This window comes from Callionymus lyra, chromosome 1, assembly GCF_982586985.1.
Source record: "Callionymus lyra chromosome 1, fCalLyr1.hap1.1, whole genome shotgun sequence".
In the NCBI taxonomy this organism is placed as follows: domain Eukaryota; kingdom Metazoa; phylum Chordata; class Actinopteri; order Syngnathiformes; family Callionymidae; genus Callionymus; species Callionymus lyra.
The window spans coordinates 31,086,950-31,111,611 of NC_141818.1; the positions used below are offsets into that span (position 1 = coordinate 31,086,950).

The 24,662-nt window shown below is 45.4% G+C and overlaps 1 protein-coding gene across 4 annotated transcripts; it reads right to left on the minus strand.

The window, feature by feature from the left end:
• Nucleotides 1-574: 574 nt before the first annotated feature.
• sh3pxd2aa (SH3 and PX domains 2Aa) lies at nucleotides 575-24,388 on the minus strand. Of its 4 annotated transcripts, XM_087801305.1 has the most exons (15): nucleotides 23,654-24,386; nucleotides 19,458-19,538; nucleotides 14,966-15,041; nucleotides 10,227-10,303; nucleotides 9,827-9,918; nucleotides 7,811-7,836; nucleotides 7,572-7,616; nucleotides 6,832-6,960; nucleotides 6,641-6,754; nucleotides 6,122-6,205; nucleotides 5,851-5,968; nucleotides 5,353-5,762; nucleotides 5,223-5,272; nucleotides 4,884-5,003; nucleotides 575-4,671 (listed from the first exon to the last, which is right to left on the minus strand). In XM_087801305.1, the coding sequence occupies exons 1-15, from the start codon at nucleotides 23,747-23,749 to the stop codon at nucleotides 2,689-2,691; spliced, it is 3,501 nt and encodes a 1,166-aa protein (XP_087657431.1). In that variant the 5' UTR covers nucleotides 23,750-24,386; the 3' UTR covers nucleotides 575-2,688. The 4 variants fall into 4 exon arrangements, with proteins under 4 accessions (XP_087657431.1, XP_087657439.1, XP_087657447.1 ...); XM_087801313.1 differs by lacking the exon at nucleotides 7,572-7,616 and having other exon boundaries at nucleotides 23,654-24,387; XM_087801321.1 differs by lacking the exon at nucleotides 6,122-6,205 and having other exon boundaries at nucleotides 23,654-24,387.
• Between the last annotated feature and the right edge of the window lie 274 nt (nucleotides 24,389-24,662).

Below are 24,662 nucleotides of genomic sequence, written 5' to 3' on the forward strand. Positions count from 1 at the left end.
CAGAAGGAACTACTGCTGACGACCTCACCCTGTCGTCACTGTAGCGGTTGGATTGGAAAGTGCGGCTAGATTGACATCTAGTGGACGAAGCAGGAACTAGAACTGGACCAACAATTGCGGGTTAGTAGTTCACCCAAAGTTCAAACTTCACTCATTTTCTACTCACCCTCATGTCGATTAAAAGTTGGGGATTATTTGAAGAGTAATCTGTTCATTTTTAGGGTTATAGGCAAAAATGTTCATTTTAATGTAGCGACTGGAGCTCATCTTTGTCCAAAATGACACTTAAAACATCCAAATTCCTCAATACTGCTTGTCTGTAATGTCCATCTTATATTTGTATTGATATTGTTCATTTAAGTTTAAGCTTGTTTTTAGCAGACGTGACTGAGCTCCAGTCGCTACATTGACATGAAAAAACCATTTTTGCCTACAACTCCAAAAATGAACAGATTACTCTGAAAATAAACCAAACCCTTGGTCATTCAGTAGAAATTAAAGAAGTTTGAATTTTGGGTGAACTCTTTCTTCAAAGCGGATCTTGTGACACATTCAAACGCCGGACACAGACACGTGAAGACATGAAGTTTAATGTTCTCTTTTAGGACGATGTGATCGCTGTAAACATGTAGAAAATACAAGTCAAACTTTAGAAAACACCTGGTCTTCAAAAAGCAGAAACTTCTGGCTCTGTTGAGGTTAAGCACAGATTTCCGTAACGGGATGTGAACTCTGACCGTCGGTGCTGACTTTTCCAAGTTGAACAGACTTTTGTCATGCTGCCTGCTAGTGGCGTGAACAATGATGCAGAAAAGAATGAGCGTAGATGAAACAGTTTTACTGTCTTGATCATTAAGATGCAGTAGAGAGTAAGAATAAAAGAGTGGCCCAGCAGACGGCCAACATCTCGGGCTTCTCGTCAAACACTCGGCTCATCAGCAGAAAATCTTATTTTTCCCGGACTGAGACCCTGTGACACAGTTTGTAAGCCAACAAGGTTTTGAAGAGTTCAACATGTACATGGCAGTCCAGGATTAAAAACAAGCGGTCGACTCCAAACTGACCTGCAGGCACAAGTGGATAACAAGTCATGTCAACAGGAACTCCACTTTTGTTTCTTCTCTGAAAAATTTGATCGGATTTTTTTGAGTCGGCCGAGGCGTCAGAAGAGCCGCAAAACACTGAAGCGAGGCAGTTACACCAAAAAAAAGTTTCATTCAGGCACGAACGTGATGGTCCACGATTCACCGAGTTGTCTCTCAAAAAGTTCTCAAAGGCTCCAAACATTAAGGGTCAGTGGGTACCGATGTCCCCTCACCTCCCTTTGAAGGGTCCCAGCGAGCTTCAGTCTGATGAAGACCTAAATGAGTCCGTTTTACGGATGCTCATTGATCCGACCAACGTCCAGTGAAACTGTCTTCTGGGGCGATCACAGCATGTATGATTTCAGGTGCTGTGCCGCCAATATCTGATGAGGTGTCAGTTGAAGCATGATTTGTGTGGCCTGGTGGGAATGTCAACCAAAACTTTATGTTCCCGTTGACAAATTGTAGTTCAGAAGGACTACAAAAAAATGAAACCAAGGCATGTCCTGCTGTGACCCCCTGCCTCATCTACACAGTAATGTCACAAAATAAAACCAATACATTAATAAATTAACATTAAAAAGAAGATCAGAAATTATAGCTGCACTTCAACTTTTAAAAAGACTCTCTGCACTTAAACCCCTGTCCACTAGAGGGCAAGTTCTCATTCTGAACTCTCAGTCCTGACCAACTTTTCAACTTTCTGAGAAGACAGAATCTTCTTAGTCCTGCTGATCTGCTGCCTAAAATGCAACAGTTTCCCTCACAAGCAGTTCCCAAGCCAGAGAGATGCATCTGGTTCAGTCTTTTCCAGACTTACAGCAGCTCTACACTGAGCTCAAGCGAATAAGCACCAACCTACTCTTGTCTATGTCTTCAGACCCCGGAGAAACTCACTCTAGGAGGTCCAGGTCTTTATCACACGTCGGCAAACACTTCCCCCTTACCATCAAACCCTGACTGCAATCCTGCCCACCTTCAGGCTATCATATTTTCCAGTACTGCATACATTATTTCAAAATTGGAAAAAAAAACATCTTGTTTTTCTTTGGTTTTATAACAATCTTGAGATAAATAAAGACTCTTCCACTTCAGGGTAACTGGGTGCTTCCCTTCCCAACAGAAAGTCACTACACATAAATGTTCTCTGAAAAAGAAAAGATGGACGATCCTTAATCTCACATGGGTGAATCCACATGGTCCTGCCCAGAACACCTTCCCTTCTGATCCCATCCGAACACGACTCGACTGGAATCACACGCAGGCTTTTGGCACATATCGATATTTGGTGGAATCGTCTCAGTCCCATTTGGACCTACATCATTTTTTATTCAACATAAAAGGCACTTATTGACTGCCAGAGTCATTGATGGACTGAGCCAGCAAGGTTGGCTGGACTGACTTCCTGCTTGACCCGAGAACACCCTCACTCCTCCTACAGTATTCAGTCCTACCTGTTCTGTTCCATTGCTCTTTTCTTACAAACAGGCGCTACCATGGGCAGCTCGCAGGATTTATCCAGGGAAAGGTTGTATTGCTCATGGGACATTATGGAAAACTTTCTTGGAGGTTATGTTTAAGTGGAGCAAACTCGTTTTCTGGTTTATTTCTTTCTTTCAAGGTAGTTGGAAGGGACCCAGCCCTTACGTGGAAGCAGACAGTCTTGCACCTGGCAGTACCACCATCCATTCGGGTTTCTCTCCAACACCTCCAGACAGGTCCCCTCCGTGAAGCCCATAGTCTCCTCGTCCCCAGGGTAGTCAGCGATAGAAATATAGACATCCCGGCCTAGGTTGTTGATCAGCTGGTTCTTCTCGGCTGGTTTGGGACGGACTGCGGACACAGGGATGCCATTGCGCTGGCTGTGTACGCTGCTTGTGTTAAACCCACTTCCCGCAGAACTGAGGCTAGATCTCTCACCGGGCCTTTGACTCTCCACGACCACATGGGGCCGTACAGTGCTAAAGGAGGCGTTTCGTCTGACGCCGAGTGTTGCAGAGCCAGAGCTGTAGTGGTCATTCCTACCACGGTTGTCCGTCCGCCTCAGGGAACTGGTCATGTAGTGGGTGTCCTTACCCGGCTGTGTTGTGGTTACAAACACGGACTGAGGCCTCACTGCAACTTGTCGTACACCGTTTCTCATTCGGACCCCTCCATTCACGACTCCGGTTGGCTTTGAAAACCCTCCAGGAGGTTTGGAAGGAATCGGGGGACTGCTCCTCTGCAGTCCTGGCTGTTGCTGGGTCAAACCTTGAATATTGATGTTGTTCAATGATAAAACATGTTTTTCATTTTTCTCTAGGGTGTGGGACTTCCTGCTACAACTCTTGTAGTTCTCGACATCCAACCTCCCAGCATCCCCCCCTTTCCTGGCAGGCTCCAGATAGTACGAGGGCGCCCATCCCTCCTCAGTGCCCCTGCGGACGTACCACCATCCACTCTCCTGCTTCTCCAAGACCTCAACCTCCACACCAGCTGGGAAGCTGATCTCCGAGTCCTGGAGTTTCTTGTAAGCATCTATTGAGCGGTACAAACTGACCGTTTCCACTTCTGATTCGGCACGGCTCCCTTTGGAGTAGACAGAGGGGAGATCAGAGGTACTCCTTGAACAGTTTGAGCCGGAGGATGAGATAGCGGAGACCTTTTCAGAATCATCTCCACATGTAGGTTTCAGGCTGTGCCGAAACTGACTTGCAGGTCTTAGCTGGCGTCTTAAAGAGCTGATGTCTGTCCTCTCAGGACTCTGAGGCTCAGATTTAGTCAGCAGGGGTTTGGGTCTCACGGAGGGTTTGGGCCTGGTGGAGGGGCTCTGTCCGATTCTTTGCTCCACACTACGGCCTAATCCTGAAGCTTTGACAGAGGCTCTGTTCGGCTCATCTGATAAGGAATGTACACTGTTTTCCTGCGACCGGAAGTTGATGTCAACATGTCTCCCAAGAGTCTGGCTTCTACGGCTCATGTCGGGAGTCACGAGTTTTATGGGTCGGCCAGCTAGTGGGGAAGATCCAGAGGGTTTCCTTGGGACCGTAGAGGAATGATAGCTCCTGGGGGAGCTGGGTTCACTGGATCCTTTGGCTTTAGTTCCTGCAACGCCACCACTTGGTCTGAAACCGTCATTCTCATAAACACACTCTTCTTTAGAAACTTCCTCAACAGATCTGTAGGACGTCCTGCGGCGGCTGAACACTGGCGAAGCTTTGCACACAGGTGGGGAGGCTTTGCTCCCGGGGGGGGACTGGTGGTACTTTTTGGTGACAACGCTGCTACCTTTGGAACCTCTATCCTCCTTCTTTGATTCAGAGTCAGATTCTCCTTCACATCCAACTGCAGGGACGTCGTATTCGGGTTCCTCGTAAGCTGATCGACTTGACACCTCGGAGCCTTTAGGCGCTGGATTTACCGGTGTCTCCTCTGAGTCCTGTTTTTTGACAGGCGGGGCAGGAGGGGGGACTTTGGGTCGTGTCAGGGTACTGCTCCGGCGGTTGACGTTGGGCTTTTTACGTTTGTCAATGTAGGAGCACGGAGCCCAGCCCTCTTTCTCACCGATCTGTACATACCACCAGCCACCGGGATTCTTCTCGATTACCTAAAGTGTAGAAGAGAAGTCAGGAAGTTTAAGCACCACTTAGTTCTGGATCAATACCGCCAAAACATCTGACCAGTAGAGGGTAGTATTTCACAATTAATTCATTTTTAGTGTATATCTGTGTAATGTGATCCCCAACTCCAAATAGTTATGATTATGTATGGCTTCTTAGTGTTTGTGATACATTTTTGTGAAAAGACTAAAGGTCTTACATCTGCCTTCTGTCCTCCACGGAAACTGATGCCGTCAGAGATGGAAGACTGAAAATCTGCTATGGTGTAGTACTCTGCTTCGACGGCAGGGGGCTCTGGAGGTTTGGGTAGGTGAAAAGCCTGAAGAGAAGAAAATAATATGAGGACTGCAGTCACGTGACCCAGGTCACATGATAACGATCAGTAATGCATGCTTCCATCTCGACACATCAAACAAGAGTCTCCATAAGGACAAGTTCTCAGGGGACGTCATCAGAAGAATCTGATGAACTTGATATCACATACATTCTTCTGTGTCAGACGGTTTCATTCATGGTAGCGGACAGAGTTCACACTCACCAGGTGTGTCTCTCGTCTCGGGGGAGGTTTCTGTCTCAGGTTGGGGGATCCTGGAATCAAAGACAAGAACACCTTCAGAACGTGTTCATGTCGCTATGCACTCGAAACCTGTCGGTAAACTAAAACTCACCATGTTCTACCCGATGTGGTGCCACGCGAGCGACGGCTGGTTGCCCGGTCTCTCCCCGGGCCTTGTTCTCCAAGTGTGCAGAGCTGGCAGCGATCAGTCCCAGACAAGGGCTGTTGGTGTCGCGGCCGGCGCTCAGCCTCCGGCCCGTCTCGGCGTTGATCTCGGAGTTGTATGGCACCGGCAGACTTATCTCACTTTTGGAAAAGTGGCGCTCCGCCGCGTCAGCGCCGACCTCTCCGTCCGTCTGGATGTCTTTCTCGCTGACCGACTTCTTCTGCAGAAGGTTGCTGATCTCCATGATGTTGCCGATGATCTCCACTGGACCAGTGAGAGTCTTCTTGCGCGATGAGAAATCGTCTCTGAGCTTTTTCAGGTACGAGGCCGGCGCCCAGCCCTCCTTCCCCAGGTGTCTGTGAGACGAAGATTGGAATGACGAGCTTGAGTCAGTCAAGACATTTACAGCAGCAGCTGGTCTTTCGTCACCAACTCCCATCTTACCTGATGTACCACCAGCCCTCCAGGTTCTTCTGGATCACCTCCACAGTCACACCCTTCTCGAAGCTCACCTCGTCCTTCCCCTGACTTACATACGGCTGCACCGTCACATATTTTTCCTCTAGAGACAACACGGAGGTCCAGAAGAATTTTAGTATCATGCTTTCACACCCACACTTCATTATACACACACACTTTCATTTATTCAATGTTTCTGCACATGTCTTTCATGCGTGTCGGATTGTGCCGGTGAACACGTGTGGCCTCTGTTCACCTCTGCTTTGCTGGCGGTTGACGATCCCGCCGAGGGTCCAGCGGCGATCTAGTCTCTTCAGATGGGACTTTCGTCTTTTAGTAACTGAAGATGATGATGATGATGGTGACAGTGATGATGAGCAAAAGAAAGAAAGGGATTGATTAGTGAAAATAACCCAAAAAAGCTGCTGTTAACCCATCTTTACATCATTCGAAGCAGAAATCAGGAGCGACACCATGTTAAGAATCAGAGGAGAGGGGGGATTTATTAGTGTGAAGAAGATGCAGGAGTATATCAGAACTGGGTTTCATCATCTGAGAACTTTGCTCAATAGTCATGTTCCTTATGTGTCAGCAACACACATTTGAAGTTGTCGAGCGCGGCAACAAACGTGTGCGACCATTGTAGGACAAAAAAAAACCAACATTTGAACCTTCAAGACAAGTCTCTCATGTCTTGTTGTGCGTTTGCTCTCAGTGCAGCTCGCTCAACAAAGGACCACAACCACCCTCAGACCCTTGCGGTCCAGTCTCTCACCTTCACCAGTCCTGGACGTGCCCAGGTCCAAATCGTCCCTGGTTCCATTCTGAGAGTCCAGGTAAGTCGCCGGCACCCAACCCTGCTGCTCCGACGTGCTGACGAACCACCAACCTGCACACACACCAGTGAACTGTCACTCACTGCATGTGTGTGTGTGTGTGTGTGTGTTTTTATTGTGAGTCACTCACCACTCTCACTCTTCTCGATGACGTCAACCGTCTCTCCAGCCTTCAGGCTGATCTCAGAGTTCTCTTGCCTCTCGTAGTTGGCGACGGCCACGTACTGTTCCAGCACCATCGGCTCCAGACTGTCCACCCCTGAAGACAACAGACAGGCCCGTCAGACGCCGTACGGCTGCAGCCATCCATCGACCCACGACCCCTCAGAGCTGCATGGACCGGAAACCACGCATTTAGGAAAGCCGAAGAGTCATGAGCGGCCGGTCTAGAGGAGAACGCACGCAGTCGGACGTTTCTGACAGCTGGACAGACTCAACCCTCAACACAGAGAGAGGCGCCTTCACAACCACCTTAAATAGAAACAGATGAGCCCAGTGTTTGTGCGACACCAAGAACAGAAGGTCCGGCCCACTCCTACTCTTTAACCCCTTCGCTGCTGATGGAAGGATCAACACAACTCTGACGTGGGAACTTCTTGTGAATCATCGAGCATGCAGGAGCCACAGCAGACACACAAAGACTCAATAACCAAGAAGTCAAGAGACATGGACGACACAAAAACAACTGCAACACAATAAGAGTCGTCAGGCAGTGAGAAAGTGAAATCTGACTGACAGTGAAGAGCACAGGCTGATGATGATGATGACATTAAAGTAATGATGCAAATGGAGGTGATTGGCTTCATGACAAACTCGGAGGAGAAGCAGGATCATGCACAATAATAGGAGAACGACAGACACAACATCTACCTGACGCCTCCTTCCTGGGACTGTCAGTGAAGCCGTACATCCAGACTGCAGCCACGGAGAAGAAAAAAAAAAAGCAGAGTGTGACGTTAGCTGCAGCTAATCCGTATTTTTGAGAGAGGCTACAGTCTGCCTTCAGTATCAACTCATCTGGACTGATCTCAGACAGAACCAGCACGTCCAGCAGGTGACCTCACTCTCTCTGGACCGGACCCAGATGACAACAAAAGGTTCAGACTCACCCGACTTGCGCTTGGATCCGTAGTCCCTGAAGGAGAAGCAGCAGAAGAGAGACATGATTAGACGACAGTGAACGCTCCTGCACTTCATGACCAGCACTATGAAGGGAGGCAGGGTTTGGACCAGAGCCGGTTCTGCTCGCTAACAGACACAAGCAAGTCATGTGACTTCAGAGCGGCACCACCATCCTCCTCCTCCTCCCCTCCTCACTCTCAGATGCTAAATGGATTCTAATGAGATTACAACAGGACGAACCACAGAGATGACTGCACGACTCTGATCGGGTTAAAGAGCCAGAGCTAATTATAGAATCTTGGACAACATTACGACCCTCTGTTTTTTTTTATGGAGACCCACAACAGCACACCATGAATCACAATCTCTAACAGCTTTCTTTCTGACAAGGGTAATTTAAAACACTAGTAAAGCTGCAATGTTTGACAGCAAAATCCTTAACTGCAGGACAGAGGGACTGGTCCACATGTGTTCCTCTGAAGCTCTGACCTGAAGAGGTCATGCGGCCTGAGATGAGGTCAAGTCCTCTGTTCCACTTGAGACACAATGAGTGCCATTCTGGTCCAGATCTTGGTCCAGATAAAGACTCTTTTCATGGTCGTGTGTCATAACAGGACGGAACCATCCGGTCTCTCAGAGGAGAACAAAACAACAGTGGAATGGACACTGACGAAGGACGCCACCTTGTGGACAGGATGTGGCGCCACGTCCTACTGTGTAAATCAAGTAACCTCAGATTGTCCTGCAGAATGTCTTCACATGATTTATGAAGAGGTGTCACTCAGAGGCCTGAATATGGGTCAGTTAACCTATTGATAACCATAATGAAGATGACGCTTATTACATGTTGTTGATGATTATGATGATAGAATGTTGATGATGAAGATGATGATGATTAAACGATGATGAAGGAGATGATAAAACAATGATGAAGAAGATGAGCATAAAACAATGATGAAGAAAATGAGCATAAAATGAGGAAAAATAAGATGATAAAATGATGATGAAGATCATAAAATGATGAAGAAGATGATGATAAAACGATGAAGAAGATGATGATAAAACGATGATGAAGAAGATGATAAAATGATGATGAACAAGATGATAAACAATGATGAAGAAGATGATGATAAAATGAGTAAGAATAAGATGATAAAACATTAAAAAAATAAGATGATAAAACGATGATGAGGAAGATGATGAATAGAATGATTATAAAATGATGGTGAAGAAGATGATAAAACGATGATGAAGAAGATGATAAAACGATGATGAAGAAGATGATAAACGATGATGAAGAATATTATAAAACAATGATGAAGAAGTTGATGTTAAAATGAGTAAGAATAAGATGATAAAACGATAAAGAATAAGATGATAAAACGATGATGAAGAAGATGTTAAATGATAATAAAGAAGATGATTAAACGATGATGAAAAAGATGATAAAACGAAGATGAAGAAAATGATAAAGAGAATGATAAAAGAATGATGGAGGAGATGAGAAAATGATGATGAAGATGATGATAGAGAAGATGATAAAACAATGATAAAGAGAATAAGATGATAAAACGATGGTGAAGAAGATGATAAACGATAATGAATAAGATGAAAAATCGACGATGAAGAAGATGATAAACCATGATGAAGAAGATGATAAACAATGATGAAGAAGATGATAAAACGACGATGATAAAACGACGATGAAGAAGATGATAAACAGTGATGAAGAAGATGATAAACGATGACGAAGAAGATGATAAAACGATGACGAAGAAGATGATAAACAATGAAAAAGAAGACGATAAACGATGATGAAGAACGTGACAAATGATGATGAAGAAGATGATAACTGATGATGAAGATAATAATAATGAAGTTGATACTGTTATATGATTTGTGAGGTGAGATCGTCTGACATGTCAGAAGGTCAGAGGTCATATAATGAACCCATCACATGACCACAGACGGTTCCGTGACCAGCGCACGAGTGTGAGACTCACTCCACTGGAGGGTGGACGTCCTCAGCTTTGGTCTCGAAGAAGCGAAGAACGTCGTCACTCTGGGAGATCTGAGGAGGCAGTCGGACCAGAGCCTGGACAGAACAGAACCAGAGTCAGCCATCTTTGTTCAACTCGCTCTCAGTCGGACCTCTGACCCGTCTGGACTCCTTTAGACCTGCAGCTGCAGGATCAGGTTTCAGTCTCAACATCAATAATTAATCATCTGGTCAATCAGAGTCAAGAAGCTCCTGCTCAGAGGTACCAGAGACTCGGCAGCAGCAGCTACTCGAGCTCATGGATCAACACAGATATCCTTGGCAGAGGTATGGGCTCTCTGAGGGAGTGTGGAGTTGGTGTGTCTGTGACCTCTGACCCCGTGTAAGTGTCCATGTTTAATTACCCGACAGTAGTCGTCGATGAAGCGCAGACGCTTCATGGCCACGTCGCGCACATGACTCCGGCGGAAGAGGATTTTTCCTGTGGACAAGAGAAGACACCCTGAGACAACAACACACAACACACCCGGCAACACACACACGTACAGCACACACGTACAGCACACACACTGTAGCTATTGCTGCTGGACAAAGGAAAGTCTCCATCTCTGTGTCATACCCAGTCACACCAGCAGGTGTCAGTCATGCGAGTATAAAAATCATCTAAGCTGCCTCTGTGACATCATTTTTTCGCGTTTGCGCAGAAAAAAAGTTCACAAATACACACACACACACACACACACATACATTATGATTAGCAGAGTGTCAGCTCTTCTGCCACAAACAGCAACATTCATCACTGACAAGTTCTGGAGGTCGACAGCCGACTGAATGTCAGACGATGACTTACTGCAGTGTGCGTGTGCGTGTGCGTGTGCGTGTGCGTGCGTGTGCGTGTGTGTGTGTAGCAGGACGGCACTCACTTGTGACACACATGTAGATCCATCTAATCAATACATTACATAAATAAGAAAGGCAGAGATCAATCACACTGATGTTACACACACACATACACACACGGATGTCAAACACGAAGCTATATTAAACACACCCACTGATGTCACATATACACACACTGACACGCACAACGCTATGTTACACACACCGACTGATGTTACAAAAGAACACATGGATTTCACAAACAAAAACTCACATACCAACATCACACAAACACACACACACAGATGTCACACACACTGATGATACAATGCACACGGATACCACAAACACAAACCGATGCCACAAACACACACCGATGTCACAAACACACACATGGATTTCACAAACAAAAACTCAAGGATGTCAAGCACATAACAACATCACAAAAACACACACACAAGATGTCACACAAACACTGATGTCACAAACACACACGGATGCCACAAACACACACTGGTGTCACAAACACACACTGGTGTCACAAATACACACTGATGTCACAAACACACCCTGGTGTCACAAACACATACTGATGTCACAAACACACACTGATGTCACAACACACACTGATGTCACAAACACACACTGGTGTCACAAACACACACTGGTGCCACAAACACACACTGATGTCACAACACACACTGATGTCAAAAACACACACTGGTGTCACAAACACACACTGGTGTCACAAACACACACTGGTGCCACAAACACACACTGGTGTCACAAATACACACTGATGTCACAAACACACCCTGGTGTCACAAACAAACACCGATGTCAAAAACACACACTGGTGTCAAAAACACACACTGGTGTCACAAACATACACTGGTGTCACAAACACACACTGGTGTCACAAATACACACTGATGTCACAAACACACCCTGGTGTCACAAACACACACTGATGTCACAACACACACTGAATGTCAAAAACACACACTGGTGTCACAAACACACACTGGTGCCACAAACACACACTGATGTCAAAAACACACACTGGTGTCACAAACACACACTGGTGTAAGTAAGTAAGTAAGTAAGTAAGTAATTTTTATTTGTATAGCACTTTTCCAGACCAGGGTCACAAAGCGCTTAAACAATCAAAACAATACTCAATAAAGTATATACTTTAAAGGTCAAGATAAAACTGATAACACAACAGGAGTTCCAGAAAATCAAGGAAAAGCCTGAACAAATAAAAACGTCTTAAGATGTTTCTTAAAGGTGTCAGTAGATCCATCAAGTGCAAAGAGAGAGGAAGATCGTTCCAAAGCTTAGGAGAAACAGCCTAGAAGGATTTCTCTCCTCTGGTCCTGAACCGTGCGCCAGGAACCATCAGTAGATTCTGATCCACAGACCTCAGAGCCCGAGCTGGGGTGTAAGGCTGGATCAGATCAGTGATGTAAGAAGAAGCCTGACCATGAACAGATCTGAAAGTAAGAACCAGAATTTTAAAGTTGATCCTGAAAGAAACTGGAAGCCAGTGAAGAGTTTTAAGGATCGGAGAAATGTGAGTTCTTCTACTAGAGCGGGTCAGAATTCTCGCTGCAGAGTTCTGAATCAACTGCAGGCGAGACAGATCCTTCTTGTTAAGACATGAAAACAAACTGTTACAATAGTCCAGACGAGAAGAAACAAACGCATGGATTACAAGCTCCAGATCATGTTCCGACAACATTTTCCTAAGTTTAGAGATTTTTCTCAGTTGAAGAAAACAGTTTCTGGTCAGTTTTCTGCAGTGTTGAACAAGAGACATGTCTTTATCAAATACAACACCCAGGTTTCTCAGGCTCAGTTTGACAGACTGACTTAAGTCACCCAAGTACTGACTCAACCCTGGAACCTTATCATCAGGAGCAATAACCAGAGTTTCAGTTTTGTCCACATTTATCTGCAAAGTGTTTTCACTCATTGTTTGATTTCTAGCAAACAATTGACTAAGCTGCTCAGCCTCTGCAGCTCAGTTGGATCAAAAGAGCAGTAGAGCTGGATGTCATCAGCAAAAATGTGGTAAGAAACATCAGGAAATCTCTGAAGGATTTTACCGAGGGGAATCAAGTACAGCAAAAACAATAAAGGACCCAGAAAAGAACCTTGAGGGACTCCACACAACAGATCTGCTGATTCCGACCTCATTTGATTGGCAGATACACTAAAACTTCCCCCAGAAAGGTAAGACAAGAACCACTGTAACACAGACCCAGACAGTCCCACTTCATCCCTCAGTCTTCTCAGCAGGATCTGGTGATCAACTGTGTCAAAGGCTGAGGACAGATCCAAGAGAACTAGAACAGTGAATTAACCCGAGTAAGTAAGTAAGTAAGTAATATTTATTTATATAGCGCTTTTCGAGACCAGGGTCACAAAGCGCTTTAACAATCAAAACAATACTCAAAACAGTACATACTTCAAAGATCAAGACAACACCGAGAACAACACAGGAGTTCGAGAAATTCAAGGAAAAGCCTGAACAAATAGAAACGTCTTAAGATGTTTCTTAAAGGAGTCAGTAGACTCCATCAAGCGCAAAGAGAGAGGAAGATTGTTCCAAAGCTTAGGAGCAACAGCCTGAAAAGATTTCTCTCCTCTGGTCCTGAGCCGTGTGCGTGGAACCATAAGTAGATTCTGATCCACAGACCTCAGAGACCGAGCTGGGGTGTAAGGCTGGATCAGATCAGTGATGTAAGGAGGAGCCTGACCATGAATAGCTCTGAAAGTAAGAACCAGAATTTTAAAGTTGATCCTGAAAGAAACTGGAAGCCAGTGAAGAGTTTTAAGGATCGGAGAAATGTGAGTTCTCCTACTTGAGCGGGTCAGAATTCTCGCTGCAGAGTTCTGAATCAACTGCAGACGAGACAGCTCCTTCTTGTTAAGACATGAAAACAAACTGTTACAATAGTCCAGACGAGAAGAAACAAACGCATGGATTACAAGCTCCAGATCATGTTGTGACAACATTTTCCTAAGTTTAGAGATTTTTCTCAGTTGAAGGAAACAGTTTCTGGTTAGTTTTCTGCAGTGTTGAACTAGAGACATGTCTTTATCAAATACAACACCCAGGTTTCTCAGGCTCAGTTTGACAGACTGACCTAAGTCACCCAAGTACTGACTCAACCCTGGAATCTTATCACCAGGAGCAATCACCAGAGTTTCAGTTTTGTCCACATTAAGCTGTAAAGTGTTTTAACTCAGCCATTGTTTGATTTCTAGCAAACAATTGACTAAGCTGTTCAGCCTTTGGGGCTCAGTTGGGTCAAAAGAGCAGTAGAGCTGGATGTCATCAGCAAAAATGTGATAAGAAACATCTGGAAATCTCTGAATGATTTTACCAAGGGGAATCAAGTACAGCAAAAACAATAAAGGACCCAGAACAGAACCTTGAGGGACTCCACACAACAGATCTGCCGATTCCGACCTCATTTGATTGGCAGATACACTAAAACTGCGCCCAGAAAGGTAAGATGAGAACCATTCTAACACAGACCCAGACAGTCCCACTTCATCCCTTAGTCTTCTCAGCAGGATCTGGTGATCAACTGTGTCAAAGGCTGAGGACAGATCCAAGAGAACCAGAACAGTGAATTTACCAGAGTCAGCCGACATCATGATGTCACTGGACACTTTCAATAAAGCTGTCTCCGTAGAGTGATGTTTACGGAAGCCAGACTGAAACTTCTCATGGATGTCGCTCTGATCCAGGAACAAAGACAGCTGCTCAGACACCACCTTCTCCAAGATCTTGGACAAGAAAGGGAGCTTAGAAATAGGCCTGAAATTACTGAGGTCAGTTGGGTCTAAGCCTGATTTTTTTAGCAGAGGCTCCACAATGGCATGTTTAAATGCATTGGGAAAAACCACTGTGGAAAGGGAGAGGTTTACCATATTGGTAACCCAGGGGCCAATTACATCAAATACTTTGATAAAAAGCCTACAAGGAAGGACGTCATCTGAGCAAGAGGAGGGTTTCATCTTGTTCACTAGTGCTGAAATATCACCCAAAGATACAGCAGTGAAAGATGACCAAGAGGGGGAGATGGGCTCAGAGTCAACATACACTGATGTCACACACACACACTGATGTCACACACATACACTGATGTCACACACACACACTGATGTCACAAACACACACACTGATGTCACACACACACACTGGTGTCACACACACACACTGGTGTCTACAGAGGAAAGTGCTGACCTGGTAAAAAGGGGATGATCCTCTTCTTCGGGTCCTTCTGTCCACCCTCGATAGGAAACTTGTCGAGAATCTGCATCTGTGAAGGTGAGACCAAGAGTGAGTCACATGAGACGTGGACCTGAAGACCCTGAGACTCCCAGTGCCCGACCAAAACCAAGAGACCGCAGCGGTTTAGGCAAACTTAGTGTTTGTTTCTCCTCACGCAGACACTGTTGCGCGTGTCACTCACACTAATGCTCAGGAATCATCTGGGATCAAACTAGCCACTGTTGCTGAAGGAACCGGCTTCATGTTTGGACCTCCACACAGACCCGAGTCTTGTTTGAAGAACCTGCAGAATTTGCTCCTACAATCTGGTCTGCCTTTGAAAAAAAAAACAACCTACATGACACAGCAGAACCCGAACCTGGGGCGTTCTGACAGAAGCGGGCCTAAAGATTGTCGGCCCAACTGCGGGGTGAATGAGTCCAGCTGGTTCTGAAGATCACAACTGAACAATGATGAAAAGGAAAAGCTCGGCTCCACTTCCTCGCTGGCCTCCGCTGTCTCCTTGGTAACCAGAAGTGAGCCGGCGAGGAAGCTGATTGGTCGGCCCGCTCGGCTCTGGACCAGTGCCGACACCAGCAGGTAGAAAAAAAAAAAAAGATTTTTATCTTTCTCCCTCTTGAAGAACATGCTGATGTAACTGTTACTACTCTCTCACGTGCTGCTTCTGCTGCCATCACCTGTCGGGTCAGAACCAGCAACTCAACCGTGCCACGGACCTTTGAGCAACACTGTCCTGCTGAGAGACAACGAACTGCACTTCCTGTTTGTGGTCATGTGACGAGAGCATCACTCCAGTGGGGAACTCTCATGACCCGGTTCATGTGAGCGTCCAGGGCCACAGCAGCTGTCAACACCTGGTTAATGATCGACCGGCGACTCGGGTTTCACGGGAGGACTTAGTGGTCTTCGGCCCTGCAGGTGGGCAGCTCTTCATCATCGTCATCATCATCATCATCATCATTGATTCTTTAAAAAGACTCCAGACATCTCGACACTTCGGGGCGACAACAGGTGCTGAGTTCCACTCCGACCCGCATGGATCACTTAGTCCAGACGGTGGAACAACAGCAAGGGAGGGGCCTCGGTGGGAAAGACCCTTCATGGGAAGCCGAGGCCCCTCGCGGGTGCAGATCAGATTTAAACTCTGACATCTGCTGCAGGACCAGAGCGCTCCTGCTGTTCACACTCCTACACACTCTGATGTGACCGACTGTCCCTCTAGGTTACTACAGCCAGGCCATAACATTATGACCGCCTGATTTCTGTTCTACCGGACCCGTCCGTCTACGGCTAGAATACACGATCAGAGCTTCACCGCCGCTCGCTCCTGAACTCTCAGAAGGGAAAAATAGGTCAACGACGAGATCCACTTTCAGACTCAGGGATCCAGAACAGACCGAAGCCTGTTGACAAAACCCCAGCGTCTCCCGTGTGTGTGTTTACTCAACCCAGCTCTGTTAGGAATATGAATGCATTGTAGATGATCAGACAAGTGTGTAAGTGTGTGTGATGATCTTACATCCAATCTTAAGTACTTGAATGTAAACTACACTAAGTGTATCATACACATTATACTTTTTTAAAGATCAAGTGGGGTTTTAAAATCACTGTCCTCGAAGGTATACAAACCAGGTTGTCAAGGTCCCTGTTGTCACGATAAGAAAATCATACTTTGTAAAAAAGAAGCTTTAATTAACAATACATGTGTGTGTGTGTGTGTGTGTGTGTCACGTTAATATACTCTAGTGGTCTCAAACACACTTGTGTCCTCACACACACTGACACCGACTTGTGTTCTCACACGTGAACAGCCGTTTTAAAACACACTCCTGCTCTGCCCAACACTTGTGCCTTGACACACAATAACAGAAGTGGTGTCACACACACTAGTGCTCCCTTACACAAACCAGTGCTATCTCACACACTAGTGCTCCCTTACACAAACCAGTGCTATCTCACACACTAGTGCTCCCTTACACACATTAGTGCTATCTCACACACTAGTGCTCCCTTACACACAATAGCACTATCTCACACACTAGTGCTCCCTTACACACATTAGTGCTATCTCACACACTAGTGCTCCCTTACACACACTAGTACTATCTCACACACTAGTGCTCCCTTACACAAACCCGTGCTATCTCACACACTAGTGCTCCCTTACACACATTAGTGTTATCTCACACACAAGTGCTCCCTTACACAAACCAGTGCTATCTCACATACTAGTGCTCCCTTACACATCAGTGCTATCTCACACACTAGTGCTCCCTTACACAAACCAGTGCTATCTCACACACTAGTGCTCCCTTACACAAACCAGTGCTATCTCACACACTAGTGCTCCCTTACACACATTAGTGCTATCTCACACACTAGTGCTCCCTTACACACAATAGCACTATCTCACACACTAGTGCTCCCTTACACACATTAGTGCTATCTCACACACTAGTGCTCCCTTACACACACTAGTACTATCTCACACACTAGTGCTCCCTTACACAAACCCGTGCTATCTCACACACTAGTGCTCCCTTACACACATTAGTGTTATCTCACACACTAGTGCTCCCTTACACAAACCAGTGCTATCTCACACACTAGTGCTCCCTTACACACATTAGTGCTATCTCACACACTAGTGATCCCTTACACACACTAGTACTATCTCACACACTAGTGCTCCCTTACACACATTAGTGCTATCTCACACACTAGTGCTCCCTTACACAAACCAGTGCTATCTCACACACTAGTGCTCCCTTACACAAACCCGTGCTATCTCACACACTATTGCTCCCTTACACAAACCAGTGCTATCTCACACACTAGTGCTCCCTTACACAAACAAGTGCTATCTCACACACTAGGGCTCCCTTACACACACTAGTGCTATCTCACACACTAGTGCTCCCTTACACACACTAGTGCTATCTCACACACTAGTGCTCCCTTACACAAACAAGTGTTAGCTCACACACTAGTGCTCCCTTACACAAACAAGTGCTATCTCACACACTAGCGCTCCCTTACACACACTAGTGCTATCTCACACACAAGTGCTCCCTTACACACACTAGTGCTATCTCACCCACTAGTGCTCCCTTACACACACTAGTGCTATCTCGCACACTAGTGCTCCCTTACACAAACAACTGCTATCTCACACACTAGTGCTCCCTTACACACACTAGTGCTATCTCACACATTAGTGCTCCCTTACAAAAACAAGTGCTATCTCACACACTAGTGCTCCCTTACACAAACATGTGCTATCTCACACACTATTGCTCCCTTACAAAAAACAGTGCTATCTCACACACTAGTGCTCCCTTACACAAACCCATGCCATCTCACACACTATTGCTCCCTTACAAAAACCAGTGCTATCTCACACACTAGTGCTCCCTTACACAAACATGTGCTATCTCACACACTATTGCTCCCTTACAAAAACAAGTGCTATCTCACACACTATTGCTCCCTTACGCAAACCCGTGCTATCTCACACACTTGCGCTCTCTCACACAATAGTGCTCCCTTACACAAACCTGTGCTCTCTCACACACTAGTGCTCCCTTACACAAACCAGTGCCATCTCACACACTAGTGCTCCCTTACACAAACCAGTGCTATCTCACACACTAGTGCTCCCTTACACAAACCTGTGCTATCTCACACACTAGCGCTCCCTTACACAAACCAGTGCTATCTCACACACTAGTGCTCCCTTACACAAACCAGTGCTATCTCACACACTAGTGCTCCCTTACACAAACAAGTGCTATCTCACACACTAGTGCTCCCTTACTAAAACTAGTGCTATCTCACACACTAGTGCTCCCTTACACAAACAAGTGCTATCTCACACACTAGTGCTCCCTTACACAAACCAGTACTATCTCACACACTAGTGCTCCCTTACACAAACAAGTGCTTTCTCACACACTAGTGCTCCCTTACACAAACAAATGCTATCTCACACACTAGTGCTCCCTTACACAAACCAGTGCTACCGCACACACTAGTGCTCCCTTACACAAACCAGTGCCATCTCACACACTAGTGCTCTGTCACACACATTAGTGCTCTCACTCACTAGTGCTCTCACTCACACACATTAGTGCTCTCACTCACACACATTAGTGCTCTCACTCACACACTAGTGCTCTCACTCACACACTAGTGCTCTGACTCACACACTAGTGCTCTCACACACACACTAGTGCTCTCACTCACTCACACACTAGTGCTCTCACACACACTAGTGCTCTCACACACACACTAGTGCTCTCACTCACACACTAGTGCTCTCACTCACACACTAGTGCTCTCACACACACACTAGTGCTCTCTCTCACACACTAGTGCTCTCACACACACACTAGTGCTCTCACATACACTAGTGCTCTCACACACTCTTGCTCTGACAGCTCACCTGGAGGTCGAAGAACTTGCTGTATCTCCTGTAGATGATGTGGGACGTGTTGTCCGAGTAGGTCACATTGATAAGGTAGACCTGCAGACAGAAGCACACAAGGATCAATGAGCAGGAGCTTTGGTAGGTATTGAACCTCAGGTTACTAACACACAGTAAATGCTCTATAAAATATCAAATAAAATACACGATAAAGTTTTGATAATACTCATGTATAAGCTAATAAAGCAAAGACTCCCTTTAGTCTGCATGGCACACATTACCACCTGCTCCAGGTGCGAGTCCAGGACCAGCAGGAGGAGAGTGGATGAACTATCAGGACTTTAATGTTCAGACACAAGTCTGCAGCTCTCGTGAGTGATGACATCATGCACTGATGTCAAAATAGATGAAAGGATCCAAGGACTTGCACTAGAGGTCATGGAGCTAATGTTTGTCTGTGGAACTTGTTCTTGAGTGAGGCCTGAAGACAGAGAGAATCCATCCGTCGGTGTTAAGAGAGTCTTCGCCCCAGAACGGATCAGCCTAGAGTCCTGGGCGTGCTCCTGCAGCTAAAATACTCTAAACATCACCTCTCACCACGCCGGCCCAGACGGCCATCAAACCTCGACCACAGTGGAAACAACATGGAAGCATCCAGACCAGAAATAGCCGACGAGACTAACAGCTGCATAAAAATGAACCCATCTAGCTCAAACCAGGCTTACGCAGACGCTTCAGATCAGTGACTCACTGCCCACGACCCCAAAAACAAACATCTGGAGTATGTGTTGGTGAATCCCGACGAAGCATCGCTCCACAGCTCCAGGTTTGCCATCCTGTCTGCGAAGAGTTATCTTCGGTGACCGCCGTAGCCATACCTAGCTCTGGAGATCAAATCGACTGGCTTTAAAGTATGTACTTTTTTGAGTATTGTTTTGATTGTTTAAGCGCTTTGTGTCTCGAAAAGCGCTATATAAATAAATATTACTTACTTACTTACTTTCTTACTTTCCTGTGTGTACTGTAAGAAAACTGTAGTATCTTCTGACGTATCGTAGGTTATTCTTAATCTTAAAAGAGCTCAGAACTCCACCGCGATCTTTGATGTAGACATGTGATGTAACCTTTGAGCTTTTGCAATGATCCTAAACTGTAACTTGCAACAGTGACATTACAACAAAGACACTTTGTTCGGGCCGATTGGTTTCGAATTTTCAGGCCATTATCCTACACACAGACGACGTGACTTCACAGCACACGGCAGTGAATGTTACGAAAGTTGGGAGGACTGTACCAGGAACGGTCAATCTGTACCAGGAAGATCTACAACTGAGGTTCCAGAGGGAACAAGGTGAGAACACGATTCAATGGAGAGGTTCTCCAGGTCATCAACACAAGCAAGAACGTAAAAACACTCACCGGTTGACGGACCAGCCGAGACCTTCCTGAGCAGCCGAGGAGAAAAGAAGTGGATGCTGGGATAAGCCACTAAACACAGAGGACTCCGCCTCCGCGACTATATTTAAGGTCTTAAAAGTTCCGCAGACCAGAAAAGTCTACGAAGACTGGAAACCTTCTGGCAGCAGATGGAAGTTCCTTTTATTAAACCACATTAAACGGCAAAGAAAAGTGTCACCAGATGGTTGAAAGTCATCCAGGACAACGTCGGACTGAAGATGGATTAGAAGTTATCAGAAGCGGATTCTTTGAAACTAATCAGATCACAGATCTTGATACGTTCCTGTTTATTCGTGCTTCTACATGAAGAAGTGGCAGCTCCTGGTTGGGTTGAAGATGTTACTCTTCCAGACTTCCAGACCATTTGTCTTCGTATTTGTTTGTACAAACTGAAAAAAGGAGACGGAGTACTGGATCACCTGAACCCCCATCTGTCGAAGGCCAAAGCCTCGAAGGCCAAAGCCTCGAAGGGACGTCCAGGTTGGGGGGTCTGTAGTGGAACAGCATCATGTTCTCTCTGGGCGAGTAGTTTATTCTGACATGTTTATGAGCCAGAAATAGAAGGTGGGCCGGCGCCGAGCTGGAACTCTCTCTCTCTCTTGCCACTGATAACAAGTGAAGTATTGATGAGGTTTCCAGGCAAGACCAGGAGAAGGTTCTGGTCCTGGAACTGTGTCGTATTATATACACACACTTTCCTTCAATTGCTCTTTTGTATTTCCGCCCTAGTCCGACTCTCATGACCTCTCAGCGCTTCAAATCACTCTGTGGAGTTATTGTGGTTCCACCAGAGCAGAGAAAGAACATGAGAGTGTTTTTCTCACTTTCTTCTTCACGGGTTCTATTTTTATACTCTGTAGCAAACTGAATGAACTCTGATCATGTGTTTGTAGAATCAACCTCAAGTGTTTTTTTTTTTTTTAATCAACTGAACAAAAAAGGTTTGCAATTGTTGTCTTGTTGATCTAATGACAGAGTGATGTAGGGTGAAAGAGTGATAGTGTGGTGGAGGAGTGATAAAAGAATGTTGTATTGGTGAGAAAAGAGTGAGTACAGTGTGATGGAAGAGATATAATTAAGTGATAAAAGTGTGATATTGGAGTGAGGGAGATTTTCTGAAAGAGTGATAGAAAAGTATTGACAGAGTTACGTAAAAGTGATGAAAGAGTGATAACGGAGTGATATAAGATTTCTGAAAGAGTGATATACGAGTTTTGACAGAGTTACGTAAAAGTGATGAAAGAGTGATAACAGAGTGATATAAGATTTCTGAAAGAGTGATATACAAGTTTTGACAGAGTTACGTAAAAGTGATGAAAGACTGATAACGGAGTGATATAAGAGTTCTGAAAGAGTGATATACGAGTATTGACAGAGTTACGTAAAAGTGATGAAAGAGTGATAACAGAGTGATATAAGATTTCTGAAAGAGTGATATACGAGTATTGACAGAGTTACATAAAAGTGATGAAAGACTGATAACGGAGTGATAAAAGATTTCTGAAAGAGTGATATACGAGTATTGACAGAGTTACGTAAAAGTGATGAAAGAGTGATAACGGAGTGATATATGATTTCTGAAAGAGTGATATACGAGTATTGATAGAGTTACGTAAAAGGGATGAAAGAGTGATAACAGAGTGATATAAGATTTCTGAAAGAGTGATATACGAGTTTTGTCAGAGTTATGTAAAAGTGATGAAAGAGTGATAACGGAGTGATATAAGATTTCTGAAAGAGTGGTAAAAGAGTGATATACGAGTGTAGACAGAGTTACATAAAAGTGATGAAAGAGTGATGAACTAGTGAGAAAAGAGTGAGTACAGAGTGATGGAAGCGAAATAATAAATTGATAAAAGTGTAATAACGGAGTCATATGGGAGTGACGGAGATTTCTGAAAGAGTGATCAAAGGGTGATATTAGAGTGTTGACAGAGTTACATAGAAGTGATGAAAGAGTGATAAATTAGTGAGAAAAGAGTGAGTACAGAGTGATGGAAGCGAAATAATAAAGAGATAAAAGTGTAATAACGGAGTCATATGAAAGTGAGGGAGATTTCTGAAAGAGTGATGAAAGAGTGATATTCGAGTGTTGACAGTTACGTAGAAGTGATGAAAGAGTGATAAATTAGTGAGAAAGGAGTGATGAAAGAGTGATAAATTAGTGAGAAAATAGTGATTACAGAGTGATGGAAGAGTAATGATTAAGTCACTGAAAGAGTGAGGCAGATTTCCTAAAGACTGACAGATGGAGGAGTGATAGAAAACTGATGACAGAGGAATAAAGGTTGGATGAAGGTAACATTTCGCAGTATTATCGCATACTGACTACTGTTGTTATTTTCATCACCACGACACATTATTCTACATTAAGTGGTAAATATTTGTGTTGTCATACCTTTGAAATAAAATAAATCTTCCACCAGATCTGGAATCATTCAGTACTTTTACAGGTTATTAAATAGGATTTTGAGCCTTCAGACCAACTTTGACGAGCGTGTGTTGCCTTCAATGACCTCTTCCACCAGTAAACTGAGTTGTAACAAAACACTGACGAAACATTCTTCTCGAGTCATGAACATGAATCTTCTGCATGAATTCAACTCTACTGTAATTGACAGCTCACCGAATAAATTCAACATTCATGCAGAGTCTAAACGGTGCGTTCACGGACTCCTGCTGGAGCTGCAAACAGGCCAGGGAGAACCAGCGGCGGTTCTGGCCCGGTTCGTGAGAAACGATTAAAAACTACTCACGTAGTGTTTGGACGGGTTCCGCCTTTTCTCCACGTCCACAACCTTGACGTCCAGAACCGTCCGGAACTGCATCTTTACCCTGCAGAAGCTCTGCATGAGGATCCGAAGAGAGGCGCCTCGATCAAGGGGAACAAATCACGACTCTCATCGCTGCGGCCCCGGAGCCCTCAGCTGGTCCCGGGCCGGTCCGGCAGGCCGGTGCCGTCCAAGACCATCAATCCGCCTGGAAACTTGTCAGTGGTTCGGGTGGCGCGGGTTGGAGGTGTGTGTGAGCGAGTGTGTATCCGGGCAGAGTCGCTGCTGTCGCCGCAGACAGCGGGAGGAGGAGGAGGAGGACAGAAGAAGAAGAAGCTCTTTGTGTCTGAAGGAGGAGAACCGAGAGGTTGTCAGCGACCAGGTAGATCCACGGACTCCCGACCACGACCTGGGACAAACCCCCAGTGTGTCCAGTGTGTGTGTGTGTGTTTTGTGAGTCTCATCGGCCGGAAATCATTTCTCGGTTAATTATCAAGCCGAGATCTTCCCGCCTTCTTCTTCAGGACACGTCACGGGGTGAAGGTCCTTGTCCTGGTTTCTGCGAGGTTCCACGCGAGGAGGGCGACGAGTCGTGGACCCAGTGCCAAAGGATCCATGAGTCCGAGAGCTTTTTTCTTGTCCGGGGAGTCCAACAACTGGAAGTGGCGATCCAGATGTTTCCAGAGCGACCAATCCGCAGCTAGCCACGTGACGTCACGCTGAGTTCTAATTAACGGCTCCACGTCGCCCTCTCGTGGACAAATTCAGTTTAGATTTTAAACTCATATTTTGGTTAAAACGTGTTGTAATATTTGTTAAGAAAGCGCATAGATTGAGCTTGTACAGGATCATTTCTAATCTCCAATTGTATGTCAGAACTGGCTCTGTGGTTGGAATGAAGCTGGACTCACTGGTGACAGTCGCTGAGAGGAGATCACTGGACAAACTACTGTCCATCATGGATGATGACAGTCATTCTCTCAGTCATCAGTGA